Source organism: Perca fluviatilis, chromosome 2 (assembly GCF_010015445.1).
Source record: "Perca fluviatilis chromosome 2, GENO_Pfluv_1.0, whole genome shotgun sequence".
Taxonomy (NCBI): Eukaryota; Metazoa; Chordata; class Actinopteri; order Perciformes; family Percidae; genus Perca; species Perca fluviatilis.
The window spans coordinates 14,009,928-14,029,933 of record NC_053113.1 but is presented as its reverse complement, the minus strand read 5'-3'; the positions used below and the strand labels follow the sequence as shown (position 1 = coordinate 14,029,933).

The 20,006-nt window shown below is 41.1% G+C and overlaps 1 protein-coding gene across 2 annotated transcripts in view; it reads left to right on the top strand.

Annotated features, from left to right (window-relative positions):
- nova2 (NOVA alternative splicing regulator 2) overlaps positions 1-20,006 on the top strand; it is an 85,063-nt gene that overhangs the window by 14,899 nt on the left and 50,158 nt on the right. For both annotated transcript variants that reach the window (XM_039822643.1, XM_039822634.1), the window contains one exon: positions 5,308-5,451. In XM_039822643.1, the coding sequence (XP_039678577.1) occupies positions 5,308-5,451 (144 nt within the window). The remainder of the gene's footprint in view (positions 1-5,307; positions 5,452-20,006) is intronic.

Sequence of the window (20,006 nt, the reverse complement as noted above, 5' to 3'; positions counted from 1 at the left end):
TTACACAGAAATGGATCATAAAGTGTCTGTATTTCTTTTAAATTAAACTACCGATACACAGGAGATGACTTAATGACTCAATGATCGTACTGGCTGTTTCAATTTGAGAGTTTCTGTTTTTATTTCTTGTTTCCCTCACCTGCGTCCTCTGATAACAGCTGACAGTAAATTGACGTTTTCACAGCACTGTGCCGGGTCCAAAAAAACTGAAGAAACAACAACAATCCCAAAGCAAAAAGCTCTCCGTCTCGCCTGAAACTCACACACTCCTACGCCGTGTGTGTGCAGCAGGTGTAGCCATGAAGATGTTCCGCGGCACGTCCGCTTTGCTAACGGTCTGCATACATTACGCGTTCAATGTAGCCAAAGCGTTAGTCGACTAATATTTCTTTAGTCCATATTTCTAATGCTTTTTCATGCTGAATGCCCTATTTCCAAGAAACGTATGAGCACACCTCAGATTTATTGATAAAATCACATGAGTTAGTCGACTAAGAATTTCTTACGTCGAGAACAATGTGTTCCACTGTCAAATGCTAATTGTAAGGTGTACTTTTTCGGAGTTAGTGTACAAGAAATGAGTGTACTTTACTGTTTTGATGAATTACGTTTCTTGTGTTGTTTTACAAGTCTTCATTGAGCGGCCTCCCCATCATCCCCAATTTATTATTTTGCGACTTTCCCAGTGTGCACACACCTCCGTACTCAAAACCAGCACAGAAATACAGTGTAATATGGAACTGGGTCACATCTATAGTTATTCCTCATTATGCCACACTCATGTAACGTCGAGTTACAGTAATTATCAGCTTCCGACTTATAAGTGATGTTCAAAATACACATCCTAATTACGACTGGGAAGCTCAGATTTTTCCGAAATCTCCGATATTTTCCAATTTGGCACGTAGTAACACAAAAGTGCCTGAAGAAGTTGTTCAATGTGATTAAACAAATTAAATGTTACATTGCCAATTCACAGTGTTTTTAACAGTCGCATGGCCAACAGTCTTGAGTTGGCAACCTTTTCCATTATGTTTATTTTGGGTATATATACTTTTGTGGCCATAGCAAACTCCCAGCATCTCTTTGCCAAATGGTTGTACTTATCAACCTGAGCCGACCTGAAAACACAAGTGTGGGTGTGCAGGGTCTTTTATTAATTACATTTATTTATAGTGAGGTGTCACAAACACCTCTGCTCCACTGTTGTTTTGCTGCAACGTAAGTGTTAAAGGGATTTAATGGGAGTTATAGCTATTAAAAGGCTTTTAATATCTCAATGTAACCATATGGGATCATGAATCTTCCATCTGGTTATACCTGTTCTGTCCAACTCACAATCAAAGCAAGATACTCTCAATATTTTGCATGCATGTGTATTTTTTCACAGTTCAGTGTCTCCAGTTGTTTGCCTGGGTAGCAGACAGAGAACAGTGATGTTACAAAGTGCCTCGCCCTTGTGAGAAAGTGTGCCCCTTTAATAATAATCCTATTTTTAATCTGCCTCCTGAGGGTCTGTGTCCTGGATTATCAAATATAAAGAATGCTGCTAGGGAGGGAAGCTGAGAAACATTGAATCAGTGACAGTTTAAAGAGACAGAACATTGCAAACCCATGTGTAGAGCAGTTATTAGATTCACAGACTTAATCATAAAAAAGAATAGCATCTACTTTTATTCTATGTTATTGCTGACGCAAAGGCGAAAGATGATGGAGTTCTTTTAGAGTTATCCATTAATCTATATCCTTCGCGTTCCACTTCCAGGATTGCTCCGGTGCTGCAGGAAATTCCGCCGGATGCATGTATTTTCTGTTTCCTTCCGCTTTCTTTTGTGGAATTTTAAATTTGGTGGATTTCTGAGGACTATGTTTAACTGCTCCTCAGATCTCTGCAGGGTAAATCCAGACAGCTAGCTAGACTATCTGTCCAATCTGAGTTTTCTCTCACACGACTATTTTGCAGCGGCTCTGTGCGGAGTTTAGCAGCGCCCATGATGATTCTGATTGGTTTAAAGAAATGCCATTAAACCAGAGCACGTTTTACTCCAATCCCAGAATGCCGTGTGGAGTAGCCAGACCCTCCTTTAGTGCACTTTGGAGGAGGGTCTGGCAAAGCGAGACTATGAGTCCATAAACTGTTCACTTAAAGCAGGGGTCACCAACGCGGTGCCCGCGGGCACCAGGTAGCCCCCAAGGACCACATGAGTAGCCCTCAGGCCTGTTCTAAAAATGAAAATTGAATATTGATATTACCTGTTTCCCACCTTGTTAAATCATTGTTGATAATTATTGTGAGAAATCATTAAAGTGATCAGTGTCTTCACATAGATGAGCGTCATTAATCATGAATAATCATATATAACTAAAGGCAAACTGAGCACATTTGTTATTTCAGAAGAGTGTATCAAACTGGTAGCCCTTCGTATGACTCAATACCCATGAAGTAGCTCTCAGTTTAGAAAAGGTTGTGGACCCCTGACTTAAAGCATTGTCAAATCTAGTTTTGATGATACAATGTGTAATTTGAAATACTAACTAATGAAGTTAAGGTGGCATTTCTGTCCAGTACAGCTACATAGTGATAAAATAATGGATAAGGCTGGATTTAAGGCTTTAATGGGCCAGTTCAACAAAATGACAAAAAAAAAAATTAAAAATCTGATTTAAACCTATAGCTGTATTTCACCACGCAGATAGTTTTGGTTTGATTTGTCAAGGTTTTGAGATATAACAATTATTAGGATACTAAAGCACTGAAAAACTAGATTTGTGTATCTCTGCAATTTGGGTGGATTGAACCTTTAATATTTTTATGTTTTATCACACAATATTTGCAAGGAGAACTACCTCATAATTTCTTTAGAACGATACCTGCATCTATACCTGTGTTTATTTACACCAATTTTGGGCCAATTTGGTGACTGGCTGACTTACAGTCTGTCAGTTTTAAAAACGTCTTGTTAAACAGAGGTATTTAGGTGAAACAGCCCTTTAAAGGAGAAGGAATGAGGAGCCGAGTGTGAGCTGGTGCTACACTTTAGTCAATCCACGGCTTGTTGATATCATCGCCATGGTAACAAAGGCACGTCTGTTTCAGAAAGGGAGGGATTTGTTCTTATCTATCTAGTCTCACACAAACACAGGCACACACAGACACACACACACACACACACACACACACACACACGGTTTGATGAACCTCTGACACAATGCCTCCATATCTCTGTTATTGTATGTGATTCTGTACCGATGGGCAGCGGCCTATTAGGTTCAGTCAGTTCTCTCTCTCTCTCTCTCTCTCTCTCTCTCTATATATATATATATATATATATATATATATATATATATATATATATATATATATATATATATATATATATATCATTGCATTGTCAAAGAATCAGCAAGCTACAACCAAAAGGTTGCAGGTTCAGTCCCAGTCTTGCTTCAGGTCACCGTGACACTGAGCGAAGCCACTGGAAGAGTCCCCGCTCTCAGTGACCCCAAGATGATTCAAATGTGCTTCGACCTTTTGATTTATTGCCCTTTTGGCTTCAGTGCATAATATTTCACAAAAACTGAACAACTGCACAAAAGCCCTGAAGCTGTTTGTGCCTCCTTCTAGTGAGAGTCTGGCAAATTACAAAAACATTAACATTAACTTGAAAATGTCAAACCTTGTTAAGTCAGTGGACATACCCGGCATTGAGGGTGTTTTCAATTCACAAATAAATTTTTTTTTTTAAAGCTCCAAGATTTATCTACATTATTTTACTTCAGTAAACGGCAAAGAACACGCTCACGTTTCACAGAATGAGGTCCAGTTGCTGTCTTGACTAATGATGCTCACAATCATCATTTCTTTGAGAGCCCTTAATGGCCACCACAAAATGTATCAAGAACTAAACTCATAGGATGCAGTTAAGTGCAGTTAAGCTGTCAGTCACCTGTTTGGGATTTCCCTTTTGTGTCTCCCTGAGGTGCTGATGATGCAGAATGACATTTGCCAAAACTGGCCTGATACCTCTCAGATTGTTTTTAATAAGTCAGTTTGAATGGGTGTGAAAGTGACCTACAGTACATGTTAGATATTTCTCAGAGAGTAAGAAATAAACCAAGATATGAGCTTTGGTCAGTTTTATTTGGCCAAAGTGGGGTCAAATTCTGGCACTTTTTTGAAGGAAGAATGGCATCTGATGTCTGATGGTGTCTTCTGCAAGGCCACCTCCTTTTCCTGGCTGATTAAACAAATGCATTTTTTTCCATAAAGATCTGTCTGAAGCTCCAGCTTGTGAAGACATTTAAAGACATCTTTTTCCCATCAGGGCAATTAGCTGAGCTCACTGCTGAAAGCCACATGAAACAGACGACATCTTCCTTTCAGATCCAGAGTTTACGCTACACTCCTCAGTGCAGGTGCAGCTCTATGTTAGCAGGATAAAAACATCTGTATCTGTGCTCGTCTGCTCTGCGTTTGTTTATGTGGGCTTATCCATGTGTATGTGTGTGTGTGCGTGTGTGCCGTGGCGGGCATGTGGTGTTATGCATTTGCGAGGAGGCGTCGCATACACAGGCGCCGGTTGAATCTGATTAGCTTTAATAACAAAAGTGACGAGCAGCATATTCCTCAGCTCCCTGCGCTCGTGCCAAGGCGGTGACAAGGACCAGATTCCTCGGGCCCCAACGCTGAAATTACATCAGACCAATCTGGAGAGAGTGTTTAGAGGTCTAGAGGCGCGCACAAATGGATGGCAGAGAAAGTGGGGTAGATAAGGGAATCATCAGATTATGGAAATAATTAGTTGATATGGATATCAGTCATCGTTTGATGTGATTGGATGGATTTATGCAGCTTGAGGAAGATTTGGATGGTCGGTTGAGAGGGAACGGGGGAGGGTGGGGGGGGTTGGTGGTGGGTAGAGAGACAAATGATTCTGCTTTGGCGTAGTGATGCGGCACGAGCTTGCATCTGTTCGGTGAGGCTGTGATTACTGACAAACACTTTGCTTCCACTTCACAGTTTCCACTCGTTCAAACAGGATGATCCCTGCATTGGATTAGAAATGATTTTTTTTTATTTTTTTTCCTGCATTTAGCTTTTACTTTAACACAGTTTGAAAAATTGCTGAAAATTGACATAAATGCAAGAAAACTATAGAAACAAATGGCAGGCATGAGGGCAAAGGTTCAAACAGACTAATAACGCATAACTGTAGCTGTTTGTATTGTTTTTCAGCTTCACTTGAAGTAAAAACAATGAACTGCAGTAGCTGTCTCTGACTTCCTGTTTCCTGTTTTCTGCTACAGAGGAAGGCGAGTACTTCCTGAAGGTTTTGATTCCCAGCTATGCGGCGGGTTCTATCATCGGTAAGGGAGGTCAGACCATCGTCCAGCTGCAGAAAGAGACCGGAGCCACCATCAAACTGTCCAAATCCAAAGACTTCTATCCCGGTAAGACACCACCACCACTGCTGCTTTGAACGGATGGATAAATGATGGCTGGCAAATCAAAATTCATCCTTATGCACTTTTACACTGTTAATTTACTCTTTTCATAATATTTATAATAATCTATAAATAACATTATCTATAATCTATAATATATATTAGAAACAGTAAAATGGATGGATGGATGGATGGATGGAAGGATGGATGGAGATTTACCTAGAACAATCTATCTGTTCCTTTATCCATCTATCCTCTTAAAGGAAGTGAAGGATTGAGGGAGTGTGTTGGGATGGATGGATGGATCAATGCAAAGTGTTTTGCACTGAACATTTCATTATCTCAGTCTTCATCCATCAGTTTTTCTTAATGTAAATGTAAAACACACATGCACAGATATAAACAAACACGCACACACACACACACACACACGCACACAGTAACAAGTTGTCTGAGTTTTACTGCTGAGTGGGTTCTCAGTGAGTTTCCTTCAGATCAGAACTGCTGACCTCCGTATGCACTGACATTGACAGAAAAGAGCCTCATTCCAAACGCTGTGGGATAGATTTATGGATTATGCAGTAAAGGCTAAATTGTCCTGGTGTGTGTGTGTGTGTGTGTGTGTGTGTGTGTGTGTGTGTGTGTTTTTTTTTTTTGCCCTTAAGTTTGTGTTGACAGAGTTTTGACTCCCCAGGGACAGAGGGGCCTTGACTGGGCTCATGTTGCACCCCCCACCAACACATGCACGCAAACACACACACACACACACACACACACACACACACACACACACACACACACACACACACACACACACACACACACACACACACACAGTCCAACAGATCAGGATTACAGGATCAGAGGTGAAATTGTATTTCTCTTAACTCTTAATTCGGCCCTGATTCGATATGTGACTGGAGAAGTGAGGAGGGGAGCCTGTGATTTGGGTGTGTGTCATCCTACTCGTACTGTCCCGCTGTGAGTCAAAGGTTTGGGTTGTTTGTTTGAGCTGTGGAAGAGACGAAATGGATCGCACCACGCACGTTGTTTCTAACTAAACACGTGAAAGTGCGGCAAATTGAACTGTGTGTGCTATAAAATACATTTCTATACTTTGCTAAATCATCCTTGTGACATGCATATAAACCACAGACGTAGTTGGGATAGATTAGGGTTAGGCTCTTGGGCAAGTTAGGGAAAGATGGTGGTTTGGTTCCCCACTGAAAAAGCCAACATGTCCCATTTCAGGCTTCAAGTCAGCGTTGATTTTTTCAATTCTTTACCACGACCATAATCCTTTCCTGACCTTAACTAAGTGCTTATAATTGCCTAAACAAAACCATAAAAAACATTATTCATGCTTTACTTGGCATGAAATACATACATAAAGTTGTTTTCCCCACCTGAACTTGTAAAGTTGACTCCCTCTCTGCCTCAACTTTGTATAACCTCAAACCACGTGGAAAAACAATTGTTTTCTCAAGATTTTAGTGCCATCATAGGCCACCAGTTCAGCTGTGTGTACCCAGTGGCACGTGGCAGAATGATTCAGTGTGGTGAAACATATTTATATGACCCAAATCTATTGCTACAAGGCATGCTTTTCTCTCTGAAATAATATTTGCAACCTCCAGGGTTCTTGTACGAAGTAAAATAACCCCCCCGGAGGTGAAATTACAGTCACATGCTCATTCTGAAACAAGGCGTTAGCAGTGGTAGGTAACAATCCCACCTCCACTTAAACTCCCAGTGTTGTCGTAGCGCCTGCGGAGTCTCTGATGTAATCGCTGCCCTCGGGCCAATCACAGCGTGCGGTTTCTCCAGCTCTGCTAGAGACTTGTCGGACACACAGTGTGCCGCTCTTAAATACGTTTTTCAGAGCTCCAGCCTGGGATTCATGTCGCAAGTTCATTTTGGTTTATGTGTGCAAAGGGACATGCAGAGCTGCTGAATGAATTGTTTAATGAGACGATAAAGAAAGTGTTTTTACAATCAGCTGTTTCCCACCGGCCAAAAATGTGTTGGTTTGTGTAACATAATTGTGTTACAGCCTTGGCCATAACTCTCTAGAGAAAATCCCAATGAAATAAAGTTCTAAAAGAAAATGTAAATTGTAAAAAAAAAAAAATATATATATATATATATATATATATATAATATTGCAATACAAATTGTAAGCTACAAAGAAAATGCAGGCCAAGATTTAGTTCTGGTTCCTTGTTTTTACTTTGAATTAAATGAAACATACTGAGTTGTTTGCTGTCTGAAACATGAATTCCAGTATGATTCATTTTTGAAAAAAATTCAAAAATCATTCAACTTTGTGAATAATTTTCCTGTAAAGCTTCATTTCACATCATCCTGTCCTCTGTTCAGCCCAGCTGCATTTACGCTCTTTTTTTACTTCCTCTACATTAAACTCCACCATGATCTCAAAGTATTTATTTGGTTTGAAATTCAGCTCTCATTCTTGTTGTCTTAGTGTGTGTGTGTGTGTGTGTGTGTGTGTGTGTGTGTGTGTGTGTGTGTTTAAAAGTGTGTGAATGTGTGTATCAGTTCAGTGTTGGGGTCTGCAAACAAGCCGCCGTTGTTTGACACCGACACACAAGACTCCTGAAAGCTCTGCCAGCTAGAACAGATGCAAGGTGCAAGAGCCTCCACACACACACACACACACACGCACACACACACACACACACACACACACACACACACACACACACACACACACACACACACACACACAGACACACACACACACACACACACACACACACATTCATACAAACACATGTAAATGAACAAAATGATAAATTTACTGACAGAGATGCAATATACAGTATACAACTTGCATTTTCACGAGCATATAAATCCATAGAATGTCTCTACAGAGGAAGTGCATTACTTTAATCTACAAAAATATGCTTGCTCACACACACACACACACACACACACACACACACGGTTTCCAATCTCCTGGGGTTTGTTGGCCAAAATTTCTGCAAAGCCGAGAAAGCTGAAGAGAAAAAGGGGAGGAAGGGAGACAAGTGAAAGAAAGAAAGAAAAAAGAAAGAAAGAGAGGGTTGTATGGGCCTCGGCCTAGAGGGGAGGACTGAAGAAGCTGTGTGTGTGTGTGTGTGTGTGTGTGTGTGTGTGTGTGTGTGTGTGTGTGTGTGTGTGTGTGTGTGTGTGTGTGTGTGTGTGTGTGTTTTTTGTGTGTGCACCCTTCCTCAGCGCTGAAGGGGGCATCTGTATGCAAATGAGACACGGTTCTTCCTGGGTGACAAATCAAAAGGCCCACCTGCTGCAAGGGCCTGTGTGTGTGTGTGTGTGTGTGTGTGTGTGTGTGTGTGTGTGTGTGTGTGTGTGTGTGTGTGTGTGTGTGTGTGTGTGTGTGTTGGGAATAACAGGGCCAGTCTAATGAGAGTAGAGAGTTACTGCTGTGTCTTGGCCAAAGCGTCTCATTCCTCTCCTCTCGCTCCTCGGAAGACATTAGTCGCCCTCCTTTCCTCCCCTCTCCTCCCGTTCTACTTCCCCACATGCACACACACACACACACCCCCCATCCCAGCTGTCATGGAAAACCTGGCAGAGGTCATTGAAGTTTTGGGAATTTCATCATAATGTCCCTGTAAATATTAAATAACCTAAGAAAAAGTGTCCTTGCAGGTTCCACCTTCCTCTTTTCACAATAAAAGCTGTTCATAGGTTTGGTTGATGCAATCTAGTGCATGTCTGGAGACTTTATAGGAATAGTAATAACCCAGTTAAAGTGATGTTGTGAATTTTGCCAAAGTCCAACAGAGCAAAAGTTGCATCGAGCCAATACAAGATGTGATCCAGCAACAAGAAAATCTAATATTTCAACACAGGCGCTAAGACATGCGAGTTACTTTCCAAAATGAGATCATATTTTTAACTAAAAAGTAAAGCACCTCCGACTCAGACACAGACTCTATTTTTACAAAACGCAAACAGTGTTTGGAAGCGTTTTAAGCACAGCAAATTGGCGGAATCTCAAACTGGATTCTGCAGATTAGAACTGTTGAAAAAGAGGACGTTAAGATAATAAAAAAACAAAATCCAATCATTTGGATTTTTACAGTAAATGTGGAAACATATATCATAACATTTTTCAAATGAACGCCATAATTGTCCCCAGAGGGAGATTTAGTTGCTGCAGCAGTGAAGCTAATGTGACAAGAGAGGACGCTACATGGAGAAACGACAAAGAAAAACACAACGTGAGGCTAAAAATAGAAAACCCAATGAGCAGCGGAGACAATGAAAAAATCAAGGTAACAGGACGTAAACAACTGCGAGGCACATGGAGACATATTGATTCCTACATGTATTCATTTTAGTTTGAATTATTCATATTTATAGACTGAACAGATGCTACAAACTAGAGGATCCGGATGGAAGAACTAATGCTGAAAATGTGTGAAAGTCACATGAACTTGTCTTACCCTGTTCTCCTTTCTTAGCCTACATTCCTACACTCATATATCACACTGTTCTCCCTTCAAAACTCTTTTCCTCTGTCTCCTCTCCCTCTTACGTCCCTTTTTGTTCATGTGTCCTTCGATCCAGCGCCGTCTCACCCATCCATCATTTCTGCCTCTCTCTCCCCTCGTTGCTATTCCTTCACCTCCTCCCTCCCTTTGCTTCCTCTCCTTCCATCTCCCCACCCCCCTTCCCGTCCCTCCACCTCTCCCTCCGTCCTATCTATCTGGAGAATAATGCAGCAGCAGCACTTAAGCCGACGACCAATTACAGTAGCAAGGAGCAGCAGTACGGGGGGACGAGACAGGCCACCATTCATTCTCACGCACACACACACACACACACACACACACACACACACACACACACGCATGCACACACACAGAGCTGCAGACCCACCATTCACTATTATGGCACAACAGATTTAATACATACCCATATAGTACTAGGCAGTGCCGCTTCCAAATATAGCTTCTCTCTGTTTCGCTCTCTCTTTCTATTTGTTTCTCTCTCTAGCTCTCTCTAATTCTCTCACACTCTCTCTCTCTCTCTCTCTCTCTCTCTCTCTCTCTCTCTCTCTCTCTCTCTCTCTCTCTCCCTCTCTGGATACAAAAGGACATAACAAAATTTCATGACAACGCTGCATCTGCAAAACTGCATTCAGCAAGAGACAGTGGAAAAACTAAAACAAACAAAAAGCCCTTTCCATTAGCGCATAAGAGAACATTAAATGGCCGTGTGTTTGAGAGAGAATAATGCTACCACCAAAACACACATTCTCATTTCTGAAGACAAAAGAAATATCCAACATTTTGGGAAACACTCTTATTTGCCTTCTTTGTGGGGTCAGTCCCATGTTTGTGCGTTAATTACGGAGCTGGATTCAGGATGTGTTTTCCAAAATGTTGAACTATTCCTTTAACAGGTTTCAGTGTCTCGAGTGACTCATCCGCTAATTAACTGTAACAGCATTAATTACTTGTAAAATGGATGTGAATGCTGATGTTAGATCGGATCCGCTAGACGGTGTCGACGTCAAAGGACGTGCCTGGCGGCCCGCCTTATTTTTGCCTTATTCTGCCTCTGATTGGCTTACCCTGTTATTCTTACCTTGACCCTAACCAATCCCCACTCCTCATGCCTAACCCTAACTACGTCGACACGTCTAGCAGATCTGATCTAGCATTTGCCCATGTGAATGTGCCGGCGGCCAATAGTTATCTGTCCGTGGATCTGGGGGGCCAGAGCTTCTGAAGGGGGGGGTTGAGTTCGAATATCAACAACCTTTGAGCAGCATCACTTACTGCACCTTTAACTAGTCTTGCAGGTAAACAGCAAAACCAAATAAAATGACTGAAAGAGAATCTTTAACTCTCACTGCAACTTTATCAAAAACGAGTTCAGTTTCATGTCAGTGCATTTTCTCAGCCAGCAGCTGGTAAAGATGAAACTTATGCTACAGCTGCATCGGTTGGTTCATCAGTGTGTGTCAGCTGCTGTCGTTTCCACATAAAATATTCATTCACGACACCTGTTTTATAATTAGAATCGACCCGCTTTGCTCCTCTTCTTGTCCTCGCCGCTGAGATATTGACCTCTGGTCGGACACGGAGGCAAAGCCATGAACACAAACTAAAAGCTGGAAATGAATTAGTATCGATGGCGTCAAAGGTCCTTCTTCTTCTGTCCTGTTGCAGTTTTATGGCTACAGGTCAGTTTCAGAGCTCACTGAGCTCACAGCAGATAGATGCTGAGTAGTGTGGGTGGTGACCAGAGTTTTTTTTTTAAAACTGTTATGGCGCTTACCCTCTGCCAGTACCAGCTCTCATCGGCTCGACTCGACTCGACTCGACCGCGGTGCCCCGTCCTCCTTTTAGGAAGGACGGGGAAACTGCCGTGACCTAATGCGACACACACACACACACACACACACAGAACGTCGAATGTGTGTTGTTTTGCAGAGAAACTTGACACATTTTGTTTCAAAAGAAGCTGGAGGCAGCAAAAAAAACACCGCTGTCCCTGGCAATGATGACGCAGTGATTAGTGACGATTCTCTCCGACCAATCAGTAGTCTGCAGGTTCTCACGTCACCTTTTGGTATCGGCTCAGCTCACTTGGAACCTCGACGGAGGTGATGCTAAAAAAAGTACCTGTTGGCAGGTACCAGAGACTGTTTTTCATAATGGAAAACCAAAATAGGCGAGTAGAGTCGAGGCGAGTCGAGAAGGTACCATGTAATGGAAAAAGGATTCCTTCATACCAGTCATGACTTCTGAACTGCTCAGTCCTTTACTTCAGTTTGTCTGTTCGAGTGAGAACTCAGGCGGCATTTCATTTCACTGGGACACTTGAGAAAGCCGAAAGTCTGAGTCCTCTTCAACAGAAAGCGCCATTATTTGGTTAAAAATGAGAACATTTCTGGACCAGTTAAAAGAACCATGAAGAATATCTTCATTCAGTTCCTCATGCTTGGAGAGCAGTTTAATATAATTATGGTTTATTTAGGTTTGAAACAATAAATCAGAGGTGTGAAGAAAATCTGGAAATGTATCAGTATTTATTTTTAATATTACATAATTCAGAAAAATCTGATTAAAAAATAGAAACATCCAGTTTGGTGTCGTGGCATGACCTGATTACATGCTTCTGGTCAAATGCAGTTTCATTACAGCATGATCAAAGACAACATCCCACTGGTAACACTGGGGAAATATTTTGTTATTAAAATCCATAAAAACTCAAACTGATAAACCTTAAGCCTTAAAAGAAAACCTCATGCTGAGCTAAGATAAACTGGAACAAATCCTATGACCTCATAGGATGAGAAGTTCCCGAAAAAAAATCCAGTAAAATTGTCCAATGTGAAATCACAAGACTTCACTTCTTACTCTGCTGTGTGAACCTTAATTAAACCAAATACACATATGCAACAAAAATAATACAAATCCACTGTGATCTGAAACAAAGAGACAAACGTCATTATTAATACAGTGTAAACACTTGAGAGGAATGTCTCCTTTTCTCACTACGGGCCTGTTGTCTGTGTGTGGACAATAATATCAGTATCTATTTGTGCCTGTGCAGCCTTCCCAGAGCAGTACACAGTCCTGCAGCGGTGACTTCACCACCACATATAACCCACTTCAATGAGCCCGATGTAAACTGAATCTGATTGTTAATGAGATGATGAAGAGAAGATGGAGGCGATTAGTTCCTCATTAGCAGCTGAGAAAACACTGCAAAATAATAGATAGTTGATTAGTAGTTAGTCTCGCATTGCCAGACCTTCCTCCACAGCGCTGCGAAGGAGGGTCTGGCTAGACCACACAGCACTCCGGGACGGGAGAAAAACGTGCTCTGGTTTATCGGCATTTCTTTAAACCAATCACAATCGTCATGGGCGGTGCTAAGCGCCGGACGGAGCCACGGTGCCTCTGCAAAATAGCCTCGGGGAGGAACTTGTTTTGGATGGAACGTGTACGTTCAAAAGTTGTTTTAGTCGTGCAACAAAAAAATCTGATTGGACAGACAGTCTAGCTAGCTGTCTGGATTTACCCTGCAGAGATCTGAGGAGCAGTTAATAAATCCGTCAGAGTTTAACATGTCAATCCCAAAAAACGGACATCTGGTAGAAATAAAAGACATCTGGCAGAATTTCCAGCGGCACTTGAACAATCCTGGAAGTGGAACGTCGTGGATATAGACTAGTAAGCAGTCAGTCACAGAATACTTTACTATATGACCCAAAGTAGGGCTGGGCAAAATATTGATATTATATCGATATCGATATATGAGACTTGATATCGTCTTAAATGTTGGATATCGTAATAGGACACAAGTGTTTTAAAGGCTGCATTACAGTAACGTGATGTACTTACCAGACTTACTAGCTGTTCTTTTATTTACCTTTACCCACTTAGTCATTATATCCAAATTACTGATAATTGTTTATCAAAAATCTCACTGTGTGAATATTTTGTGAAAGCACCAATAGTCAACACTACAATACTGTCGCAATATCGCCCAGCTCTAGCCCAAAGTATGTGAAAATACAAATATTACACTTCTGTTGTGGTCGTCCGCAAACTTTTTTTTGAGTGTCTCAAACTCTGCCTCGATGACTTTCTCCCTCCATCCAATTCTTTTGCTCTTTTTGCTCACTTTCTTCTTCTCTTCTTCTTTTCTCTACAGCCTGACCTCTGTCTCCTCTGTCTGTCCTCTGTCACAGAGTTCCACCATTTTAGAGCTTTGTTTTTAATCCCATGCCATGATTGCAGTTTTCAGCATTTAATATCCCATCTGCACACACACACACACACACACACACACACACACACACACACACACACACACACACACACACACACACACACACACACACACACACACACACACACACACACACACACACACACACACACACTCACAAAACCAGCACACATCTGTCGCAAAAGGCCACATAAGCTAACAACTAACACACACCTGACTCACACACAGACACACACACACACAGCCTTTATCAACATTACTGATTTCAGCGCTCTAAGCCTCTTATGCAGCTCTAAGCTCTCAGACTGAGAGATGGAAAACTGCAATATTACATATCACACACACTCATATACACACACCCACACACACACACACACATAAACAAAACATTTCAACTATAATTAATTTCCTGTTTGTTAGCCATTTCCCTTCTTCATTACAGTAAGCGACTTATTCATTACAACTGTCTGCTGTTTATCAGTTATAACGAGATAATGTCCACTAAATGAAATTCCTACTTTAGTTCCATCTTCTCAAATGGTTTCGGAAAAGTTACTAACACCAGTTACTGTAAAGTGTCTGCAGCCTGCGCTGGAGCGTCTCACAGCTGATCACAGCTCAGCCAAAATGTAAACCCTTCACTGTGTCTGTGTCATTACCTTATTGCGTAACAATATTGAAGACAGAAGAGTGATTTATCGGATTCCTGGCATGGCGTTTTCATCAGTGTTAGTGATTTTTTTTAACTTACATTATCAACCTGTCTAGGTAGTGCAGATCGAAAACGACCATTGTGGCTAAATCTGGCACACTTGCAGTAGGCCTACATCATACTGATGTCATTAGGTGGTCTGTCCCAGATAAATAAAGATAAATAAATACAACCTCTAGATTGATTTTTTTATTAGATTTTTTTTTTATTAATCAATTATCAATTTGGTTTAAATTATTGCTGAATGCATAGAATGTAGAAGAAAATGAGCTGAAGCTGAAGAAATAGTGATGAAACACTATTTTTTTTTAAATATTTGTTTGAAATTTGTGACAGCCAGCAGGCAGACAGGCTGAGTAATGCCTCAATAGTACCAGTCAGTGCCACGCAGGCTGACGGACAGACCATCATATCACAGCACTCAGAGAGAGACAGACTGCAGCTGCAACACTCCCATAATCCTCATAAAGAGGCAGAAATGCCATTTAGATATGTATGGGAGCAGCTTTTTAAGAGGATGTTGGACTGTTGATTTTGATCCACAATGAGATATTTTTGAAAAGGACGACTGCAGCTTTTATACAATTAAAAGATCATGAAAATATCACTTAAAAGTTGTATATCAAAGGAAAGTTGCTGATGTTATCTGGTGCAAAGAACAGGCTGTATCGTCAGTTTCTAATTTAGTTCTGCGATATGATCTTTCATTTGATGAAGCAGTGACATATGAGAGGATTTAACTCATTTTATGCACACATGATACCACTTCATTAAATAGAGTTGTTTTTGGTTGAGAAAAGCTTCACACAATCAAATCAGACATGTCGTGGCGTTCTGCAGGTCCGATACATTTTAGAAATATTTAATGAAAACTTTTAGATGACGAATTCTGTTTTCCACTCATAGACCCGCAGTTTGGAGTGGAGGAGCTCTGTAGTTGAAAAGGTCAAATTAGAAGTGGCGGAAGCTTGTTGCTTCCCTCTAAAGTGCCTGTCTGAGTGTGTTTCTGTGTTCCAAGGCTCCGCTGGGAGCTGAACCCTGAACCCTGGCGGGGTTACTGATGTTGTTCAACGTGAACTCATGCAGAATGCGACCTCTCCGCCCGAGCAGAGTTAATACCACACTGACATACAGCTCTGTCAACCATAAACAGGGAGCTTAATATACTGTATATACTGTACCTATATATGCTTGTGTTGATGTGCGGTGTTGTTGTGTTGAACTGCATTTAGGGCTGTGCAATTAATTTAGAAAAAAATAAAAATTACTTTACACATTTTTTTGCAAGTAAACTCTTATTTTGTCTTGTGTTTTGAATGGAAAAAAGTATTAAGTAAGTGCTCATATTATGCTCATCTTCAGGTTCATAATTGTATTTAGAGGTTGTACCAGAATAGGTTTACATAGTTTAATTTTCTAAAAACACCATATTTTTGTTGTACTGCACATTGCTGGAGCTCCTCTTTTCACCCTGTGTGTTGAGCTCTCTGTTTTAGCTACATAGTGAGGCATCTCACTTCTGTTCCATCTTTGTTGGGAGTCGCACATGTGCAGTAGCTAGGTAAGGACTACTAGCCAGTCAGAAGCAGAGTACGAGGGTATGCCACGCTAGCAGCTAGGTGAGCATTATAACGTGTGTTACAAAGTGACCACGTTGGTCTCTGAAGTAAAGGCTGGACTACAGTAGAGCTGTTTGGAGCAGTTGGTGAACAGTGTTTTCTGTTGGAGATGGTAAGTCCCTTTGGGGTGGACTTTGGGCTTTTTCACTTTGTAAACCTATAACGTGTACAAAAAAGATATAGAACACAATAAAGGAAAGGAAAAAGCCAAAAAGCATAATATGAGCACTTTTAGGGAAATTTCACCGTTCAAGGTGTTTTCACTGTTGATTTGTTTAACTATTTCACTACTTGTTAAGTTCAATAATTGCAACCTCTTTCCAAAAGACGAGCAATTGTGTTAAATAATCGTGATTTCAATATTGACCAAAATAATCGTGATTATGATTGTTTCCATAATCTAGCAGCCCTAATTGCATCACACTTAGAGCGCTTTTTAATGTGTTTGTAATCCCAATTTACATATATCAAATATAAAAAATATATATAAATATTAGAAATACCTTTCAGTGTAATGCAATCCAGTAGCACATAATGCAGCCTAAAAAAATTACCACAGAGTTGAACCATCACCTCTCTGATACTGTTAATAAAAACTGAACATTATCCCGGGACTCTGGAGGGTAAAATTAATTCCGTGCTCAGATTATCTGCAACCTTTGCATGTAACTCAGGAACATACAGATGTCAGACAGCAGGGCAGGTGTAGTGTGATTGTCAGATGCAGAGCACCTACTTTGGGCCTTCTTGACCCCCTCCTACTCCTTCTCCACATAAATAGACTCCCCACCTCTGTAGCTCTCGAGCCACATCAGTCAGGCCCCTGCTGCTTGCAGACAGGCATGACTAATCAATCTGCACCACATCTGCCACACCGAGTGCTGAGACAGGGTGTCAGGGTATACGCCCACCTGCTTTAATGAGGCCTTCATTTCCATTTTCTGTTTTCTGTAACTCTTCTTTCTTAGATTTCCTTTTCTTCCTACCCTGTCTGTAATTTTGCCTCTGTCTGCCGTGGTCTGCAGGATTTCAAAACAGCAGAAATGATCAATAGAAATGAAGAGGTTTGTGATCAATACCGTTTTCCTTAACCTCAGTGCTCTCTCTCTCTCTCTCTCTCTCTCTCTCTCTCTCTCTCTCTCTCTCTCTCTCTCTCTCTCCAATTTAATTAAATGTGATATGCTTTATTGGCATTAATGTCAGGTGAACAATATTGCCAAAGCGTTAAGGATAATACAATTCAATAATGAGATGATAAAAAAAAATGCAATTCATTGAGTCAAATAAAACAAATATAAAAAGAACAAGACAATGAAAAAGAAAAAGAAAAAGCTCTCCCTCACTCTCCATTTGCTGCCTTCATGTTTAGACTTTTAATAAGGGAGCGTTGAGGGTCCCAGCGAGGCCGACCGTAAATAGAACAGCAGGATTATGGCCGGCCTGCCCGCAGATCAATGTTGCTCTGAGTGTGTGTGAGTGTGTGCATGAGTAAGATTGAGAATGTGCGTGAAGAAGAGTGAGAGTGTGAGTGTGTGTCCTTTGAAATTGGTAGGATAATGCAGTCTGCCAGTGAAATACGACTGCCATAAACCCTCTCTAACACTTTCACTGCCTCTCATCGCACCCACAGTGCATACACACCCTCTCTCTCTCACACACACACACACACACGCACACACACACGCACGCTGGGACACAATTGATCACCACTGCAGGTCTGAGTGTGTGTGTGTGTGTGTCTCTTCCTGAGATGGTTTTTGACACAAGACAAGAGGACAGAGGACAGAAGCCATGATGTCAGTTCTGGCAGAAGTAAAATCCTCGAAGTTTTCTTGAACACTGACCAGTATACTAAATATGACTTTAAAGAATTACGTAATTGACAATTTTTGTACTGTGCTGCATTGATCACCTCAGTCATGGAAGCCTTTATGTTAACAACTCAGTGTTTCACGGGTCTTTCTGGGGAAATAAATCCACTGACATGCAGCAAATGATGTGTTTTTATGGTTCCAGTTTATTTGGAATGAACAAAAATACTACACGACCAATGATGCACCGTTGAAGACAACACATCAGAATTATTTGAGGTTCCTTAATTAAAAAAACACTTTTTGATTTAGTTTCAGATGTTTGACGTTAAAATACGGTTTTGTAACACATCAAAATCTCCTTAAATTGGAGTTTATGGAGGTGTTGCCTTGTCGTTCAGAATATCTTTGTGAGGTTATCTCTGTTCATGTTAACTCAGTTACATGTAAACCCTCAAACAGAAGCAGGTCCAGTTATTGCAAGGTTTTAATCTATGGTATTTTTCTCAGAAAATACATTATGACTATATTAAATCCTGCAAAGTTATTGGATCTATGCATTCTTCTTCTTCTCACTCCATAAATCATTGTGCTGCCCCCCCCCCCCTCCCCCAAGGCTATAGGAGCTGTTGTGATAAATGGGATGCACATCCATAAGCCTTATCCTTTAACATTAGACAAACACGGACATACCTCCCGCTATCTGCAGGGCTCAGCTCACAGTCATCTGTTTTCATGATGACAGAGCAAACCTGAACAAAATGTGGATTTTCAAATTGCTTAGATTTTGCCCTCGTGTGACAAACAAAGCATGTCCTTCACAGCACTAAAATAATAGTTTTTCTGTGATTTGATGTATCACTTCTTTTTCTTCTTGTAATTTTCACATATTGCGCATTTAGCATCTTGCTCATATCCACAGCTGCAATAAAGTGAACATTTCCTAAATCAGCCAGTGCTGGGAGCAAAACAAAAGAAGCCTTTCAAAATTGCAACGGCAGCAAATATTTGCAGCCATCAGACAGAAAAACACAACAACAAAAAACAATGATGGCGTGCTGAAGAGGGTCCCGCCTAGAATAAGAAACAGGGACAGTGTTTTTGTTGTTTGCGATGAAAGAAGAGATTTTTTTTTGCTTATGTAAGTAAAAGGAGTGCAGTAGCCTATTGAGAATCCAGCAGTGTGTGTGTGTGTCTGTGTGTGTGTGTGTGTGTGAGAGAGAGAGAGAGAGGGGGACTTAGAAAGATTCCACCTGCCACTCACAGCATCCTGGTTCCCTGCAGCCACTCACACTGCAGTGCCATTGTACAGGCCGGCCATATTCATGCTGTTTAAGCTGCAGCAGCACTGAGGCCTCCAGCCTGACAGGACACACAGCTCCGAGGCAGCTGGACTCCTGTTTGAAGCTGTCAAATACTTTCTGCAGTTATTCACTTGATCCACTTCCAGGTCTGTTCAAAACGTGGAAAAGTCATTTTCAACAAGAAGGCTTCTGACAGCTAACGTGCAGAGGTTTTGTCACTGAGTTTGTTTCCATCAGCACTGTTTTCAATGTTTCAATTTTAATATGATTCAGGAATACTTTTACCACCGATATTACACCAAATTGAATGTTAATTAGAGTTGGGCAATCATCA